At 41.2% G+C, this 20,677-nt stretch overlaps 1 protein-coding gene across 1 annotated transcript in view; it reads right to left on the bottom strand.

Annotated features, from left to right (window-relative positions):
* The window catches only part of PIP4P2 (phosphatidylinositol-4,5-bisphosphate 4-phosphatase 2), a 55,727-nt gene that overhangs the window by 32,399 nt on the left and 2,651 nt on the right, over positions 1-20,677 (bottom strand). The window contains exon 2 of the mRNA XM_072803961.1: positions 1,294-1,442. Within this exon, the coding sequence (XP_072660062.1) occupies positions 1,294-1,442 (149 nt within the window). The remainder of the gene's footprint in view (positions 1-1,293; positions 1,443-20,677) is intronic.

Genomic DNA, 20,677 nt, shown 5'->3' with positions numbered 1-20,677 from the left:
ATGGAGGTTAATGCTAAATTTGCCAGTGAGTGTTCAACCTAAAAAGAAAATAGCTGGTTTTGGGATCCCTGGGTGGCTCAGCGGTTTAGCGCCTGCCTTCGACCCAGGGCGTGATCCTGGAGACCCGGGATCGAGTCCCACGTCGGGCTCCCTGCATGGAGCCTGCTTCTCCCTCTGCCTGGGTCTCTGCCTCTCTCTCTCTCTCTCTCTCTCTCTGTCTTTCATGAATAAATAAAAAAAATCTTGAAAGAAAGAAAGAAAGAAAGAAAGAAAGAAAGAAAGAAAGAAAGAAAGAAAGAAAGAAAGAAAGAAAATATCTGGTTTTGTAGGTATCGCCTCTATTTACACAGTAAAGTTCATCTCCAAATGATGTCTCTTATGAAAAATACATATTTACAATGAAATATGTTGTTTCATGACTTAAGGTTTTATTTTATGACTTTTTTATAAAATGTATAAAGCCCAGTACATATGTTTCATGGCTCTGAGAGGCACAATAATCTCTGGTTGACTTTTTTTAAGGCTTTTCTGAAAAGGAAAAATACACAAATACCAGCAATTAAATATTATTTTAATATTTAAATTTAATGTTTAATTGCAGATTTTGCAAGAGATTGAAATTTTAAAAATAAAGCCTAACCATAAAAGTGGAAATATATTTAATCTAACCAGTATACACTTTAGGAGGTCATTACTTGAAACTGTAAAACTATTACTTAAAATGTAGTTGTTCTTCTTAAGTTTCAGTTAAAAAAGTGCCCTTCAAAAGTTTTGAACATTTCTCTAAATTACCATCAAGCAAATAGAATTAAATGCCAAGCTATTTGCAAACACATTGGCACAGATATCAATAATAAATGAATGAACTTAAGCCCAGAAAAACCATACAACATCCTATAGATGTAAAGAAAATTTAAATAATTTTTGACACAGTAAGCTGCAAAGCCTGCATTAAAGTGAAATTTGGTATGTCATCATTTTTGTGAAAATCAAAATGGATTTAGTTGTGATGTGGATAGACAAGATACTTATAAATACCCGACTAGGGTCAGTCTCATGTTAGAAAGTAAAGGGCCAAATGGCATTATATTTCAATTCACCAGGAAATTTTTGCAATGGAATTAGCTTTAAATACCTGGAGACATCTTTGTATGATAAAAGAGAATGAGAAAATATGGCCATATCTGTATCAAGCCCACATCTACCTTTCTCAGGAACACTACTGGAGTATCTCCCTTAGAGAGAAGATGTCAGCTAACAGTTTAGGCTTTATTAATGGAAAGCCCCACTTACCGTAGCTTCATTGCAAACCGTGCACTTAACCACATGCTGGTGAAGCTTGCCATCCAAGTTGATGAGAGACTGGCACACACGGCAATTTATTACTGGAATACCACTGGCATCAGGACTGGCGATGGCTGTATACGGAGGTGGAAGTTCCGCTGAAAAGGTTACCAGTCACTGCATCAGAGCCAGTGGTATCACAGGGAACAGAAGTAAGGCAGGAACTATCAAAAATGACCTCATTCTTGTATTTATGTTTTTAAAGCTAGCCAACTCATCCAAGTTTCAGAGCATGCAACACACATGGGACTACATTGTGAAGTAGAATAATTCTTACTCTGATAAAATCTAAATTGTGTTTGCCAGGGTGCCTGGGTGACTCAGTGGTTGAGTGTCTCCCTTTGGCTCAGGGTGTGATCCTGGGGTCCCAGGATCAAGACCTGTATCGAGCTCCCTGCAGGGAGCCTGCTTCTCCCTCTGCCTGTGTCTCTGCCTCTCTCTCTGTGTCTCTCATGAATAAATAAATAAGATCTTTAAATTCATTCATTCATTCATTCATTCGTTCATGTTTGCCTTGGTCTGCCCAAATGATCCAGTTTCCTTTTACCAGACTATACTCAACATACCCACTCTGTTCCTACATAAACTCATAGAGCTTATAATGGGAAAGTGATGATTCATGCCTAAAGTAAAAATCTTCCCGCTCATGATCTGATTACCAAGAAAGAGAAATAGTCAACGAGAGCAAAGTTTTAAAATCACTTATACATACCCATAAAGTGTGCAGTTGCCATGCTGTGTTTACAAAGGGGCCAGTATGTAACCGCTGGCCATGACAACAACAAAAATTTCTGGTGGCAGTTAAGGAGAGACAAAAGTGAATGAAGGAAAACTAAACTTACCGACATGGAACAAAGCTAATTTCAGACACAAAACAAAAACAAACAACACATTTGTATCTCAAATTTTTAACCTGAACATTAAAAATTCAGAAAATGTACTTAAGTATTTATGAGTAAAAAATATGATGTCTGGGAGTTAGCTTCAATTCTCTAAGACAGGGATGCTTGGGCAGCTCAGTGGATGAGCATCTGCCTTCAGCTCACGGCCTGATCCTGGGTCTGGGGGTCAAGTCCCACATCGGGCTCCCTGCATGGAGCCTGCTTCTTCCTCTGCCTGTGTCTCTGCCTCTCTCTCTGCGTCTCTCATGAATAAATAAATAAAATCTTTAAAAATAAATAAATAAATTCTCTAAGACAAAAATGGGTTAAGAGATGAAACAAGATTAGCAAAATGTTGGTAATGAAGAAATATGATGACACAGAAGGTCATTCTGCTCTAACTACTTTTGTGTGTGTTTGAAAATTGCCAGAATAGGGGCGCTTGGGTGGCTCAGTTGGTTGAGTATCTGACTCTTGGCAGGTTTTGGCAGTATCTGACCCCAGGTTTTGGGTCAGGATCCACCATCCTCGCCAGGGAGTCGGCTTGGGATCCTCTCTCTCCCTCTCCCTCTGTCCCTCCCCATTCTGTGCTCTTTCTCTCTCTCTAAAATAAATAAATAAATAAATAAACCTTTAAAAAGAAAACAAAAGGGGCAGCCCAGGTGGCTTAGCAGTTGAGCGCCTGCCTTCAGCCCAGGGCCTGGTCCTGGAGACCAGGGATCAAGTCCCATGTCAGGCTACCTGCATGGAGCCTGCTTCTCCCTTTGCCTGTGTCTCTGCCTCTCTCTCTCTCTGTCTCTCATGAATAACTAAAATCTTAAAAAAGAAAAAAGAAAAAGAAAAGAAAATTGCTAGAACACACACACACACACACACACACACACACACACAGTATTTTGAATCCTAAGTTTGCCTGATTGTGTAAAGGACGGAAGCTCAGTTTCAGAATCATGCCCATCTACCAGAGGTATATATTGTTGTGAAGGTTTGAGAAAAGGAATCTAGATATACTACTCTGGAATGGGATTTCTTTTTTTAAAAGATTGTATTTATTTATTTATTTGACAGAGAGAGCACAAGCAGGGGGAGCAGCAGAGGGAGAGGGAGAAGCAGACTCCCCACTGAGCAGGGAGCCTCACTTGGGGCTTGATTCCAGGACCCCGGGATCATGACCTGAACCTAAGACATGCTTAACTGACTGAGCCACCCAGGTGCCCCTGGAATGGGATTTCTAAAGGGAACTGAAGAGTTATTTCTGAAACAGAGATTTTCTATCCACTGAATTAGATTCTGAACTCTGGCATTTTTAAAGTATAGCACACATGGTATGTTTAAAATCTACATATTACTATCTGGCATCCTTGAGGTTTATCATATAGAATTTTTTTAGACTAGCAAAGGATTAGCAATAAGTGCTACTCATTTAAGTGATTCATAATAAGGGGCACCTGGGGTAGCTCAGTCTGTTTAGCCTCCGACTCTTGGTTTCAGCTCAGGTGATGCTCTCAGGGTTGTGGGATCGAGTCCCCAGGTGGGCCCCAGCAGGGCAGGTGTCTGCTTGAGATGCTCTCTCTCTGCCCCTCCCCCCCACTTGCATGCACATGCTCTCTCTCTAAAACAAATAATAAATCTTTTTTAAAAATAATAATAAATAATTCACAATAAGCTGAAGTCCACAGCAGTCAGGCTCCAAAAGAGGCCACTTTGAAATGACAATACACATAGATTTCTGGGAGGCGTGTACCAGAACACTGCCAAGTACTAAACTTGAAAAGAATCTATAGATGTCTTAAATTATAAAAATAGCTCTAAATCCTTGAAAGAATTTGAAGTTGATCCAGAGTGGCTTGTCATGTATTAATCAAGAAAAAAAAAAAAACAGGTTAAAGGAACAATGAGTCAACAGTACATTGGAGCCCTTGCAATTTGCAGATTACTTTATCAGATCTCAATAAAGAAGATATTGTTCTGGAAAAACAAATACATACCTCACTAGAAATTCTAGACACACTGCCTGGTGTATAATAATAAATGTTATATTAATAATTAGTAGCATTATTAATAAAAGCCATTTCTTCGCTGGCCTTTTTCTTATGAAGTAACATAAAGTAGTTCTCCCATAATCCCAGGTGTCTATCTTACATAATATGACAGAAAAGAAATTTAAAGACAAGAGAATTTCACAAAGAAAACAAGTCATTGAGGATGAGGGGAGGAGGCCACACACTGCCGTATACATAAATGGCCAGTAAAGCTCACCTACTTCAACAGGCCAAAGCTTTGCTCCAAGGAATCTAAAAATCCCAATAGGGGACCTTAAAAAAGCATTTACAGTGCATCACAGCCAACAAAACCCCGTGAATTTTTTCTCTAGGATTTGTGCCACACATAATCTTTAACCATCAAAAAAAAAAAATAGCTTTTGATTATGACAAAAATATACTTGAATCTTTTGGAGGCTTGAGAGGGGAGGGAAGGGGAAAGAAGAAAGATCAGAAATTTAAGATGGGAGACGCTCTAAGTTCCATGAGACCAAAGTCTGTTGGGCTTGTTCGGGACTGACTCACCAGTGCTTGTCACAGTGCCTGGTCTATGAGAGATGCTCAGTGACTATTCATTGAATCAGTGGATGGAAGGAAGGAAGGAAAGAAGGAAGGAAGGATGGATGGATGGATGGATGGACGAGGGAATCACTCAGACACATCTATCTCTCTGCTGCTCTCACTGAAGAGGAAGGAGCTTGGGTCCTAACATCCAAGTAAGTCTCCCTTAAGAAAGGGTCTCTACTATATAGAGGAACACCCTCCAAATACGCACTGACAGAGGGGAGGTAGTCGGGAGACACTGGCCTGGCCCACCAGATAAATGGAATCAATCCAAGAGATCAATAGAATGACAGATGCTGCAGCCTAATTGCTCCACTACACAGTGCTTCCAGGCCTGTTGTCTCAATTTTCTGTCCATTACTTCAGCCCTAAGCTGATACAGAGATATGTCTTGTACTTTAACCTCCCTCCCTCAAAAAAAAAACCCCAAAAAACAACACAAAAAAAAACAACCCTTCACCTATAACCCCACCTCCTTTTTGTAAGGGACTTTTAATTGCAGACATACATTCTACTGTTAGTGACAACTGGCAATTTAGATTGTTCATTCTCTCTCTTTTCACTCTAAAAGTCAACAGATCACAACTATCATACCTATTTCAAATTTCTGGCCTGGATAAAAAGCCCACTGTAATCTCAGAACTCAGGATCCTTAGATATCAAGAGTCACAAAAAGTCTTCATTTTGGAAGAGACTTATTACTTAAACAATGGTCGTTTTCTCCATGGGGTTTGCCTAAGTGAAAAATCTCTTTTCCTCCATGTGAGCAGTATTTGTTAGACCAGGAGTCCCCAGTCCTGAAACATTCCTTCAAAATTCCAGAATTATATTCCCTGTTAGAAATTCAAGCAATATTAGGAATTACAGAGTCTAATTTCTTCAACCTATGGAAAACCGAGGCCTGGAGATTCTAACTTTTGAACAGATTTGTATCCAGCCTTCAGCAAAGGCAAGAGCTGACTCCACTCCCAGAGGTTTCTCCACAATAACCATTGTCTCCCTCAGTGAATAATTTAATGCAAGCAAAATATGTAATGACGAGTGAGAATTCTGTAGAAACACACAGACAAGAATCAGATCTGAGCTAAAAGGGAAGAGGATGAGGAGAAAGAAGACGGAAAATAAAAAAAAAAAATCGGACAGAGTATAAAAAAAGAATCCACTCATGGTAATAAAAACTTCATAGAAAAACTGAGACTCGTAAAAGAGACAAAATGAAAGAATATGGATCACGAGGCATACATAATGGTCTTCCTGAAACCCTCCAAAGGAACCATTATTATCCTGTAAACCCACAGGTGATCAAATTACATTTTCCCACCATCAACACCTAATTTGTCTATTTTATGCCAAACAAACCCCTCATCCTGCTAATTCATCCTAGTGTATTAATCCAGACTTCTTTTCTTTCTTTTTTTTTTTTTTTTTTTTTACCAGATATATCCTCCAGCATTTTAAAGGTTCAAATTGTTTTGCTGGATTGCTCTGACCTCTCTTAGCTCAGTTCTTCCTTTCCAAGTCTCTTCAGTGGCAATATTTTCCAGTTTAATTCACTTACTTCACCAACGCACACTTTCTATTCACCCCTTCAGGCCCTTGACAAAGAAAGATGTGGTATCAAAATTGAAAAACGACATCCAATTAAAATGAGAGATATTTTAGGACACTCTGATTACAGCATGAGCAAGAAAAGCATAAAGGACCAGCCTGTGCGGAAAGCCCCGCCAGCTTTTTCTCCTCCTTAGGATCTTGGTGGAGACCATGGATGAGGGACAGTGAGCCTGGCTGGGTGGGTTCTCTGCTTCCAGGGTAAGACGTCTCCCCTGCAGGTGTGCACCAAGAAGGGGGAGGACCACCTTCTGTTCCTCCCCTCTGTGAAACCACAGGCATAAATCTATTCTGTGAGACTCCTGGGTTCTTCTAGAACCATGACATACTCAGAAGGTTCCATCTGGCTGACGTCAGCATGGAAGGTAAACGTGCTACCTATTAGGTTACTGACCCTTAGCTCCCAACCTACCTTCCTCTGCTTTGTCATGCCTGAGCTGGAACTCTGCAGACCACACTGTAGCTTTGCCAGCTGGCTGCAGGCTGCATTCACAGGAGGTGACAAAGGGAGCCGACAAGGTTCAGGGAGGAAGGAGGGATTGACAGCCCTTTTCCCAGGTGTACAAAGTCTTTCTCCAGAGCTCAGGGACATCAGGACCAGTTGGCTGGTGCCTCTTAGAAGTCATGTCTCAGTTCCATAGGACCCCACCTCTAAATGACTACATCTTAGTGACTCCAATCACTTCCCTCTGGACTTTTGGCCCAGACCTCATGGTAGCTGCTTCCTGCATTTGATTACCTACTTGGCACCTCAGGATAGTATTTGTACCTTTTAGTTACCTAGGTAACAACTTCATACCTAATCTATTATATTCATATGAGTGGTTTCTATCTTTAGGTCTTAACTGACACAAAAACTCATGCCAAGTATAATCCCAGGAAACTGACCCTCAAAAATGGGATTGGAGGGGGCACCTGGGTGGCTTAGTTGGCCGGGCATCCGACTCTTGATTTTGGCTCAGGTCATGACCTCAGGGTCATTGGATCAAGCCCCACGTTGGCTTCGTGCTCAGTGGGGAGTCTGCTTGAGATTCTCACTGTCTTCCTCTACCCCTCCCTTTGCTCACTCTCTCTCTCCCTCTCTCTCTCTCTCTCAAATAAATAAATCTTTTTTTAAACATAGGGTTGGAGAAATGGCTTGGTCATGCCTTGTGCTTAAATGCAGTGCTGAGCTCTTTTACCATGGGACACAGTATGGCAGTGACTGGTGACGCACAGCAGCACCCTGATGAATCCGATTATCCCCTGCAGATGACTGTGACGTTTGTGGCTCCTTCACTAGACCATTACAGAAGCAACAATTATTATTCAGATTTTCAGATTGTGATATAGGGTGGATTCCCATGAAAACACTGGAGCATTTGCAGAAACAAAAGGAGAAGCTCAGGTCTTTAAACGCTTAAGTTATGGTCAGAGAACCAGAGAACTTCTATAGTAGCCCTCAAATATCCCTTACTTCCAATTGTCACAGGGCTTACACTGCCGTAAATCAAACACAGATGTAATTGTATAGATTGCAAAACTATAATGTCAGGTAAATCCACAGCCTTACCATGCTTTCATGTAAAAGCTGGAACACTGTGCAAACGAGTGGACCCCTGAAACATGGAATAGGGCCAAGCGGAGTTGAGAACCCTTGAGTCACTTTTAGCCTCCTTTATGAGTAGAAAGCAGCTTTTCTTCTTGCGTTTGAAGAGATGAGCCTTCCCTCACAGGAAAACTGCTGTTGTCTCACTATTGACAGCCATTCTCCTTAAGACTCGTCCTCATCCATAACTAAGCTCAGATCTCAACATGTTCCAGGAGGACAAGTAGAGAGCATGACTCAGGGAGAAGCAGCTTATACACCAAGAGAATTGCAAGGGTTTGGAAATATATATTGTCAGAAACGTGGAGAATATGTGTGGGGGTAGATCCTAAGAGTGTTAAACCAGAGAGGATGGAATATAACACTGAGTTGAGCCAAATTTAATCATATGGGTGCATTTGCCAGATGCTCTGGATTCGATGTTTGTTTTAAAGCTGGAAGTAGCTATCGGTTTACTTGTCTGTTGGGGAGACCTGGCCAGACACTTCATGGAGCTGTGATGCCGGAACGTCCCCAGCATGTACAGGAGAAGGGCTTCCTAAAGGCTTAGGGAACTAGAATGCTGCAGTGAAGTGTGCAAATCCATCCACTACATGGATTTGCTCATTTGCTAAGTTGGACTACTGCTCCGGGGCAAACCTAGTTTTGTAACTGAGAAGGTGTGATATAAGCCCCGCCTCAAGCTCTGATGCCAGAGAAAGTCAAGAGGCCTTCAGCTAAAATCAGGAGAAAAGTAGCAGCCAGCCAGGCACGCTAGGGGTGTGTGTTGGAGGGGGGGGGGGGTCCCAGGAGTTAGTGAGCATTCAGTGGGTTGCAAGCACCTATTGTGTACCAGGCACAGTGCAAGATGTATATCAGGAACATCAAGGGGAAGGAGACAGGCTCCCGGGGTTAAAGAGCTGAGTTCTTACTGGCAGAAAGGCAGTGAGACGGCAAGTACAACTTGGTGTGGTAAGAGCTCTGATAAGGATGCGCACAGGGGCTTTGTGAGCACAGCAGAGGGCATCTAACTCTGACTCAGGCAGAGTGTGTGTGTCAGGGTGCGGGGTGGTGGCAGCGGGAGAGAGGAGGGTGGTGGTACAGTCATTCTAGCACACTTGAGCTCTCCTCCAATACTGCAACCTTTCTCTAAATTGTTACCATTAAATCCTTTCTCCACACAGCAGCTCTAGAAAAACAGCCAAACCTTATTGAGTGTGGCTGTAATATCAGCTTGGAACCAGTATCAGTCTACATCCCAAATGCCTCCAATATTGCTTGCAAGGGCTCCTGTGTGCCCATGGCAGGACCCAAGGCACCAGCAAACCGGGCGTTCTTTTTTTTTTTTTTAAAGATTTTATTTATTTATTCATGAGAGACACACACAGAGAGAGAGAGAGAAGCAGAGACACAGGCAGAGGGAGAAGCAGGCTCCATGCAGGGAGCCCGATGTGGGATTCGATCCTGGGTCTCCAGGATCACGCCCCGGGTGGAAGGCAGACGTTAAACCTCTGAGCCACCCAGGGCGTTCTTATCTAACAGGCAGTCATGAGCACTGAATTCCACCCTGAGCTATTAATCTGTTGTCTTCCCCTCCCTTAGTGATCCCAGGCATTTGGGCTGTGTCAAAACACTGCCACATAATTGGAGATGCTGGCAAGAAATGCCCGATGACCTGCCAATGACCAATTCCTGGATGACAAAAGCTTCTGCTCCGGCTTCTCTACTTCTCATAAGGCAATATTTCTGCCTCATTTTAATAATGCATTTCACCTGTGGCACTAGTGCTTTCTTCAAGTATTGACGGTGAATAAGTTATGTATTCTTTATCAATTACCTTATCAATTCTTTATCAATTCTTTATCAATTACTGCGCTTATCTCTATTTCCCCCCAAAATGCAATTTTTTTCTGACATGATTTTTGTGAAATCATATTGTTTATAAGCATGGCTGCATTCATAATTTGTTATTTGCAATATTGCTTCCAAGAAGGCATGTTGTTTCAAGAAAAATAGAGACACCTACTTTCAGTACAGAAAAACAAACTGGCGCTCCCAGGGCAAAAAAAAAAAAAAATGCACTTGCCTCGAGAAACTCCCATAGCCTAAGAAGGTAAAGAATTCCCATTCTGTCACTCTTCTAGACAGCTCATTTTCACCACATGTCTACATTTCTAAAGACTGTGCATTTCTAAAAGAAAAAGAGACACCCCTTTAAGACAACTAAGCGATAACTTACAGTTTACAAGTATTTATAAATTGGTTATAAAATGAACTCAAATATAATTGTGTCTCAAATTTGTTACAAGACATTTTAGAAAAGAGAGACTATAAGGAGGTAAAATGACCTCAATACATGGGAAAGGAAAAAGTTCAACCAGATCTGTACTTTTATTTGCTTAAATATATGAAACAGCATGGCACAAAAAGTAAGGTCCAACATAATTAGGGGCACCTGGCTGGTTCAGTTGGTAGAGCATGTCACTCTTGATCTCAGGGTTGTGAGTTCAAACCCCACTTTGGGCACAGAGATTACTTAAAATATATAAACACACAAACAAACAAATAAGGTCCGACATAATTAGATGAATGACAACATTATACTCAGTATTTTCCTATCTTAAAATATTTCACCTATTCGAAAAATGACCTAGGGATTAAAAGATTCCAGATGAAGTCAATAGTTCAGCAATTTTCGAATCTGGCACATATGCACCAGATATCTAAGCAAAATCAGACACATAGATGAAATAAAATGAACTTCTCACCACAATATTTATTTTCTAAGCATACAATGAATGTATAAAGATATTTAGTGAATAAGTCCCTTAAATTCTAGTGCTTAGATATTTTTATCTCATGGATTAACTTTCATTTCAAAATACAGAGATTGCTAAAGAATTCCAGAAGTTAACCCAAGAGAGTAAGTTCCTCATTATAGCCAGCAGAGGGTACAGCCCTGGAGCTCCCTCCTTTGCCATGAGGGCATTTCTAACACGGAAGGATATCTGGCTATCTGCTCTGCGGGATCGCTTTGTCTTTTACTCTCCTGTTACTCGAGCTGCAAAAGCTTCACTCCCCGAGTGACTTCAAAATCCCCATCATGCCATCCTTCCTTGCTTTCATTCATTCAACTGATATTTGTTGAGTGCCTAGATGTATTAGATCATTTGCCAGGGGCTATGTAAGGGACACGGCGATGAAAGATACAGGAATCCTATCTCCTTCACTGTCTCCTTTGAGGGGCTCATATACACCATAAATGTTAAAATATAGAATGGAGGTGCATCTCCACGTGGCTCAGTTGGTTAAGCGTTCAACTCTTGATTTTGGTTCAGGTCATGATCTCAGGGTCATGGGATCAAGTCTTGCATCCGGCTCCACACTGAGCATGGAGCCTGCTTGAGATTCTCTCTCTCCCTCTCCCTTTCCCTCTACTCCCTTCATACATGCTCACTCTCTCCTCTCTCTCTCTCACACTTTCTATACTCTCAAAAAAAAAAACAAAAAACAAAAACAGATATACAATGGAAATGTCAAGGGATACTTCCATACAATGGAAATGTGGAGAGATATTTGAGAACATATGTCTTCCAGTAATAGAGATTAGAAAGGATTCTACGAAAGAAAAAAGGCTTTGATGGATGGGTAGAATTTGAATGTTTTAGTTTCCAAAACCCCTTTCCTATTCATCTACTCATAGGGAGTAAACAGTATACCCTTACCTTGAAAACACTAGAAGTGGCTAATAAATGATACCAGTATGAGGCAACGAGTATGGTCTTAAGTAAAACCATATATGCACAGTGATGTGTTTTCCATTTCAGAACAGGAAGGATCCCTCCCATTAAATCCTTGACAGGCCGGAGTAATGGACCGAATCAAACACACTGAAATGCAAGGTGTAAGTACATGGACCTGCACAGAGATGTGGGGCAGGCTCTAAAATATGGCACTTAGGTCATCTTGTATTCGGGTATGTCTGGTAGCTTTAACAACAACTTATGTCTTAATTTAGGGCTGGTAGTAAATGCAAATACTCTTTTACTGAGCATGGCAAAGTATTCTACATAGAGAATCACCAGAATAGAATTCTGGTGATATAAATTTGAAAATACTATTTATATATAAATATAATATAAATATAAATATATATAAATATAATATAAATATACTTATAAATATAAATTCAAAAAATGGTTTTCCTATGCATTTTTGAAATACTTTTGTATTAATGGGTATAATTCATTCAGCTCAGTAGAAATCAGTGTTTTTTGGGGAAACATCCTATGGCCTAAGATTAATAACAACTCAGGTGTTTGTGCAAGTCTTCTCACTTTAAATCTACTATCACCTCCATGTGTTGCTTTTCCTCTGGATTGTGAAATCTTAGCACTTAAATCTCCGAAACTATAAAATTTCATCTTGTCACATACCTTCCCCTAAATTCTCCCTCCGTAGAAATCACATGTTCAAATGTTGAACAATTAGAGGCTTTCGTACAAGAAGTATCCTGTTTTAAAATCCCTATTATGAGTCTACCAAGCTTAAATATCTCAACTTGACAACGTATGGGAGAAAGAAAGATTTTGCCATTACCTTTACAAACACGTGGTTTGATACAATGCCCTAACCAGTCATGTGGCACGTACAAATACATCCTACAGAAGAAAATACTGCGTGCCATTTGGGCTTCCAATGCCTAAAAGAGTCACATAATACTCCTTGATGTTCAACATATTGTCTTCCCAATTTTCAAAGGAAAATAGGAGAGGGATTTCAGTGACAGAGGGACCGTGGAAGTAAAAGAGGGAGGTAACATGACAACCACCTATAAAGTTATAGCTATATTCTCCTAGGTGTGTCCAGATCCCTCACCAAGAAAAACTGGCATAGAACAAAAAAGCAAAAAGGAACATACTAAATCATTCCTTCTCAGGTAGGAAACTGAGGCATAGCAATGTAGAATAACTATTCTAAGGTCAACAGCTAGCCACTGGCAGAGAGAACTCAAGTGGCAGGTCCCACAGGCTAAACCGTAACTGGTGGTGAGCTCATCCCTGAGACTCTAGAAGGATTTAGTTATACAGTGCTTGAGAAACTCACCTGAAGGCCACCAAGAGGAGCCATGCTTTCTATTTTTTTCGCTTTTTAAAAATTCTTGCAGAGAAAAAGAAATTCACTTTACATCAATCAGGGAAAGAAAAGAATCTAGAAAAGTGCCAAAGCAACACAAACTCCAATGTATCTCCCTACCCCCAACCCACATAGAGAAATTCTCTTAAAAGAACAGAAAATAGTAGGTAGAATGTATTTCCTCTTATGAGCTATTAAAGGAATGCCATTCCCAGTGTATGCAACATCTCTTCATCCTTATAAAAGTAAAACACACAGTAGCTGAGCTCATAGCTGGATCCAGTGTTGTCTGCTTTTCCCCCATTTGGATCCCTTCCCAGATAGTTGCTTACCGCCCTCAAAGAGAGTTATGAACATCCATCTGGCTAGCTCTCCTCTCTAACATCTGTAGTCATCCGGCTAACATCTGCATCCATCTGGCAATCTTGCAAGACTTTAACAGAATGCTCTACCCTAAAAGTTTGACATTCCTGAAAACAACATGCAGAGTCCTTGGGAATAAATGGGAAATTGAGATCATCACCTCTTGCCACAGTGAAGTGTTAGTACACGGATGATAAATACTTGGTGAGCAACATTTACTCTCCAGCCCTGATGTCCCTTCACGCTCCAGACTTGTGTGTCCAACTGCCTACTCGATACCTCCAATGAAGTGAGGGCTAAAAGTATTTCAAGCTCAACGTGTCTAAAAACAGAATATTGATTTCCACTGTCCTTCTTCCCCCTGCCCCACATACCTAACTCCTCCTGTTCGTCTATCTTAGAAAAAAAAAAAAAAAAAAAACAATTTTTTCCTCATTGCTGGGGTCATTTCTGGAGATTTGTGATTCCTTTCTTCCCACTGATGCAATCCATCAGCAAGTCCTGCTGTTCGAGGCTTACATATGTCCTGAATCCACGTCCCACCGTTTCCATCACTTCCACCCTGGTTCAGAGCACCATCCACATTAAGAGCCTCCCATTTAGTATCATATTTTACTAGTCTCTTCTTATTTTTCCCCAATAATCCAATTCTCCATTCTCCACATGCTAACCAGGTTCGTTTTCCTTCTTTCTTCATATTTTTAAGAGATGGGGGCAGGGGCAGAGGGAGAGAGAGAATCTTAAGCAGGTTCTCGCCCAACACAGAGGCCGATGCAGGGCTGAGTCTCACCACCCTAAGATCATGACCGGAGCCCAAATCAAGAGTTAGATGCTTAACGGATTGAACCACCCAGGCACCCCCAGGAAGATTTTCTTAAAAACTAAGTATTTCATGTCTCTCCTATGTTCCAAACCCTCCATGCCTTCCCATTACTCTCAGAATGCAACCACATCTCTGACGGTGACCTACACAGTGTCATCTTCCCTGGTCCAGTCCCCCCAATCCCTGCTGCCACACTTCGGCTCTACCCCCCTGCCCTCTATGTTTTGAAACAGTGTGTTTTATACTTGCTGTCCCAGTTGCCTGGCACCCTCTTCCTTTGTCTTCCAGTGGTTGATTCCAGCTAATCTTCCAGGCCTCTGAGCAATTGTCATCTCTGAGGTATCTTTCCTGAAGCAATCTGAAACACTCCCCATGTGGCCAGTTACTCTCCATCCTCATGTGCTGCTTTATTTTCTTCACTCTGAAATTATAGTGCTCGATGTATGTGCCTCTAACTGGAACATAAGCTCCCAGGCATCTGGAACACTATAATAGGCATTCAAATATTTGAAAGGATGACTGACTGAATGAAATGTATTAAAGATGCTGAGCAGAGCCAGGAGGAAATGTAGGCATTATAAAATAGAATAAAAGAATCATGGAGACTGATGCTCACCAAATAATAGGAAAGGATCTTAATAGGAAACGGGCTTGCCACAGTACTGGGAAACTGGAAGCAGGTGCACTTCACCATGTTTGGGCTCTATTTTCCCTTAACGACATGGCCTCAGCGAAGCAGACTTTGATTCAAGAATCAATTTGAAAAAATCTCCTAAATGTGGCATTAGCTTCAGCAGATCACAAAATCAAGCCTCTGCAAGACCCTACTCAGCACCACGGCTGGTGCACACCCCTATCGAGGCTGTCAGGTAGCTGCTCCCAAATGTGCCACATCTGTTTCCACCCATTGCGGGAACCCGGCTTCCAGTGGGCTTCAGAATCCTTGGCAAATAAAATGAAAAGTTAATCCAATCTTACAGCGGGTTATACATGAGGTGTAAGGTCTCTGTCCGGGTAGGCATCATCTTTTCCTGCCAATCCACAGCCAACCCTAAACTTTGCAAGGACACAAGGAGGTTCCAAAATTTAATAGACTGCCCAAATGTATTCAAGAACTCTAACTTAGTGCAATGGACTGAATGTCTACGTCCTCTCAAAATTCAGGTAGACCCTCTAAACCCCAAGGTAGAGGCATTTGAAGGTGGGGCCTTTGGGAGGTTATTAGGTCAGAAGAGTGGACCCCTCATGCATGAGTTTAGTGTCGTAAATAAAGGAATGAAAGAGGAAGCTCTCGTGCTCTCTTTCCACTATGTGAGGAAGATTCAAGGAGTCAGCACTCGGCCACCTGGAAGACGACAGCTCTCCAGACACGGATCTGTTGGCATTTTGATCTTGGACCTCTCAACCTCCAGAACTGGGAGAAATAAATGCTTGGTGCTTAAGCTACCCAGTGTATGGTATTCTGTGATCGCAACCTGAACTAACACTCAATAAAACTCTAGGCTAGTGCAGAACATAGTTCTAAGTGAGATGAAACTTTGCCCCACTTTAAACTAAGGCACCATTTCTAACTTTAGACTTCGCCAGGTAGCGGACAGGAGAGGATCACTAAAAATACACCTTATTTACTGGACAGTTTCTAAGTAAGAAGTACTGGAGTACGTAGTAAATAACTTACCCCTTACACCAAAAGTCAATTTATTTTCTGGTCACTGAAAAGATTCTCTCAAGCAATCTCAAATTTGCACATTTTAAAAAAGTGAAACAAAGGTGAAAAGAAAAAGGCAAGGCCTTTCTAATTATATTTCAGAGGAAACCTAAGTGTTTCAGAATAAAAGAATATTAGCCTCTTCCTGCAAGTTGTCGCTTTAAAGTGATTTTAAAATTAAAATAAATCTACATTAGAATATTGCATTAGATGGAAGTGAATAATTCTTTGATTCTTTACCAAGGATTTCAACATGAACACTATAAACGCATATAAACAACTCTCAGTGAGGTCACTAATGTGACCTTTGAACTAATGTTCAAAAGACATTTTTGAGTTCTTATCTATTCGCTCTTTCTTGCAGCTTTTGACCTGCTTGACCACTCTTTGCTTGAAATGTTCTCTTCTTTTTGATTCTGTGATATTAGAGTCTTTTGGTTTTCCTCCTACCTGCCTGGAAGCTACTCATCAGCCTTCTTGGGGGCTCGTCCCCCTCTAACTAGTTACTGAATGTTGGAGTTTCTCAAAGCTTTGTCCGAGGCTCTCTCTTCTTTTTACTTTATTCTTTCTCCCTAAGTAGTCTCATATATAGCTTCCCAAACTTCCGCACATGCCAGTACACAGAGAAAGTGACAATATTTCGATAGCTACACAGAGCGGGAGGCCTCTGGCCTAAAGGCTTCTGCTGTTCTAAGGACTGAGGAGAACCAGTATCTTAACCCATGTCCGTTCTATCTCAGCACATTGCGTGGCACAGCGGTAGGGCCTTGGGAAGCTCTGAACCAACATCCATGTTTTTAGCTGTTACCAATAGGCAAATGACACAATTTTATATTTTTCAGCCCAGGCCTCATTTCTCCACTCTACACCTATGATGCAATTGCCCATCTATCATCTCTTCTTGGATATTTGAAACTCTTAAATGCCACATGTCTTAAACTAAGCTCATGATCTGGTGTTGTCTCACTGTGGGCAATCACACCATCAGACTGTGGACACCAGAACTCTGAGAGATAGCCTTGCCACCTCCCTCTCACTCTCACAGCCAATCCACCATCAACCCATCTTTAATCTACATCCTTAATATCATCTTGTCTCTCCACTCCTACCACGACCTGAGTCCATGCTATCTTCACAGGTTATCACCTAAATCAGACAGCAGCCCCTCAAGTCATCTATTCTCATCAACTCTTGCTCCTGTCCCATTCATTCTCTAATCTAGAAATAGAGTGATTTAAAAAATAATAAAATTAAGATCCCTGGGGATCCCTGGGTGGCGCAGCAGTTTGGCGCCTGCCTTTGGCCGGGGGCGCGATCCTGGAGACCTGGGATCGAATCCCACGTCAGGCTCCCTGCATGGAGCCTGCTTCTCCCTCTGCCTGTGTCTCTGCCTCTCTGTCTCTCTCTGTGTGTCTATCATGAATAAATAAATAAAATCTTAAAAAAAAAAAAAATTAGGATCCCTGGTGGCTCAGCGGTTTAGCACCTGCCTGCAGCTCAGGGCATGATCCTGGAGTCCCGGGATCGAGTCCTACATTGGGGTCCCTTCACGGAGCCTGCTTCTCATTCTGCCTGTGTCTCTCATGAATAAAATAAAATATTTAAAAAATAAAAAATAATAAAAATAGACATTTTTTTCCAAAGAAGGCATACAGATGGCCAACACACACATGTAAGGATGCTCAACATCACTAGTCAGAGAAATGCAAATCAAAACCACAATGAGAGGGGCACCTGGGTGGGTTAGTGGTTGAGCATCTGCCTTTGGCTCAGGTGGTGATCTCATGGACCTGGGATCAAGTCTCACATCAGGCTCCCTGCATAGAGCCTGCTTCTCCCTCTGCCTGTGTCTCTGCCTCTCTCTGTGTATCTCTCATGAATAAATAAATCTTAAAAAAAAAAAAAAAACCCACAATGAGATATCCCCTTACACCTGTCAGTAAGGCTAGTATCGAAAACACAAGAAACAAGTGTCAGTGGGTGTGGAGAAAAAGAAACCTCTGTGCATTGTTGGTGGGAATGTAAATTGGCACAACCACTGTGGAAAACAAGTTATGAAGGTTTCTCAAAAAATTAAAAATAGAAATAGTATATGATCCAGTAATTCTATCCACTACTGGGTATTTACCCCCCAAAATGAAGACACAAATTCGAAAAGATATATGCACCTTTATGTTTACTGCAGCATTATTCACAATAGCTAAGATATGGAAGCAAACTAGGTGTCCATCAACATAGGAATGGATAAAGATGTGGTGTGCATACACACATGCACACACACATATACACACAATGGAATACTACTCAACCATTAAAAAACGGTGTTGCCATTTATGGCAACACGGATGGACCAAGAGGATATTACACTAAGTAAAATAAGACAGAGAAGGACAAATACTGTATGATCTCACTTACATATGCCATCTAAAAAACAAAACAAATAGCAGAAACAGATCTATAAACGCAGAGAACAAACTGATGGTGGCCAGAGGGTGGAGAGGACGGGATAGGAGGGTGGGAAAATTGGGGACAGGGGAGTGGGAGATACAGGCTTCCAGTTACAGCATGAAGAAGTCACACGGATAAGAGGTTCAGCACAGGGAATATAGTCAATAGTACTGTAACAGTGTTGTATGGTGACAGATGGTAGCTACACATATGGTGAGCAGAGCATAACATAAATACTAATCACTGTGTTCTACACCTAAAATGAATGTAACATTGTGTGCCAAATATATTTCAGTTTAAATAATGATAATAATAAAGATCTAACTGGATCAACCCTTTGCTGAAGGCAAAATTTCTCAACACGACCAATAATACCCTGCATGGACTGAGCAATTCTTATTGTTCTGGTCATCAGTTGCTGCAGAACAAATCACCCTAAAATTCAGTGGCTTAAAACAACAGTTTAATACTACCTTTCATGATTCTGTGGATTGTTCTAGAATCTATCATGCAGCTACAGTAAGAGTTTGGCTTGGGTTGGAGTCATCTGAAGGCCCGACTGGGCTGGGCATCCAAGATGGCTTCTTCATCCACAGGTCTGAGAGCTGGTCGGCATCCTCCTTTCCGTGTAGTCTCCCCACCTGTCTAGTTAGGGATTCCTCAAAGCATGGTAGTCTCAGTGCATTCAAATTCTGACAGGACAAGTTACTTTCTTCAGGGTGCACTTTATAAGAGACCAAGGCAAAAGCTGCAACACCTCTAACGTCCTAGTTTCCAAAGTCTTTCAGCTCTCTTCTACTTTACTCCATAGGTCAAAATTGAATCACAGGGTCAGTCCAGATTCAGGGAGGGGACCCATCCAAGGACTTGAATGTCAAAAAAGCATAGCTCTTTGGAGGGAGAGGTGGGTCTTTGGAGAACATCCACCACACCCACTTCTCCATCAGTACTTCCACTCTAACCACACTGGCCTTGTTTCAGTTCCCTGCACTCACCACACTCAATCCTCCTAAAGGCTTTGTACGTACTGTTTTCTTAGTCTAGAATGTTCTTCCGATCCACCCCTTGCCAAGTTCAACTTTGAGACCTCAATCAAGTCTCAGGAATGCCTTTCCTGTCTTCTCTAGCCAGGTTAGATCTTGTTATTACATATTTTCATGGCACCAGATACATTTCTGGCATTGTCCTCATGCCCCTGCGCTGTGCACTTGTTCAAACGATTGTGTAATTTATGTCTCAATATCCCCCATTAAACTGGAAGAGGGGCCATATCTGTTCTTCCCATCCTACCACAGAGCTTGGCTAGTACTCATGTATTTATTTGCTGCATGAATGACATAAATGAACTAGGTAAATGAAACTATCTCTGTGTAATAATTCTTTTAAACTATAGTGAAGTAGATAGCCACCTTCCCAATTAAATACAGAGATAATTAGACAGCCCTAAATATAAACATTTTTCACAGAGGAAGTCTCATAAATGTAAAGTCTCATATCCCACCTATAAAATTTAGCAGATAATTAAGAAATCAATAAATATAGCCAAGTTGTGTAAGCTTTGTGATATTTCTTCCAATCTTTTTTCAAATGAGCCTAAAAGTGTATTTATTTGATTTTAATTTCTATGCCTTAATAAAAGCTGACATATGTACCAAATGGAGCATTTTGACCACAAAATGGTCAAAATGGTCCAGTAGGAGAGATGATCTCCTACTCTATGCAGGAATCCAATACTGACAGCGAAGACCACTAGAGGTATTCCACTCAGAAACCCAGGTGCGCTGTTACACGGACCACACATGATTCTCATTATGCTAAAACCAAATGCGAAACACTAACTGCTTCCCACAACATTATCAATAACCTGTCTACAAATACTTGACCAATTTTCAACCTAAAATGGATTATTTCATCTTTGAGTGAGAGCTAACATTCGTGTTCTTAGACGGTGGTGACACAAATAGCAAAGGGTTCAACTGGAGAGAATAGTCATTAGCTATGGCTCTTAACTACTTAAAAAAAAAAATTCTGGGTGATTACAAATGGTATCATAAACCAAAGTTCATTATCAAAAAGTACATTCTATTCCAGTCTTTTGAATCCCAACCTTTAATTCCTGTCAACTACTGAAAACATCTGGTCTAGGAACAGTTTCTTACAATACAAATAATTCAGCCCCGTGTTTATTCTTTT

Source organism: Canis lupus, chromosome 28 (genome assembly GCF_048164855.1).
Source record: "Canis lupus baileyi chromosome 28, mCanLup2.hap1, whole genome shotgun sequence".
Taxonomy (NCBI): domain Eukaryota; kingdom Metazoa; phylum Chordata; class Mammalia; order Carnivora; family Canidae; genus Canis; species Canis lupus.
Note: the sequence above shows the minus strand (reverse complement) of the source record. Positions and strands in the feature narration are given on the sequence as shown.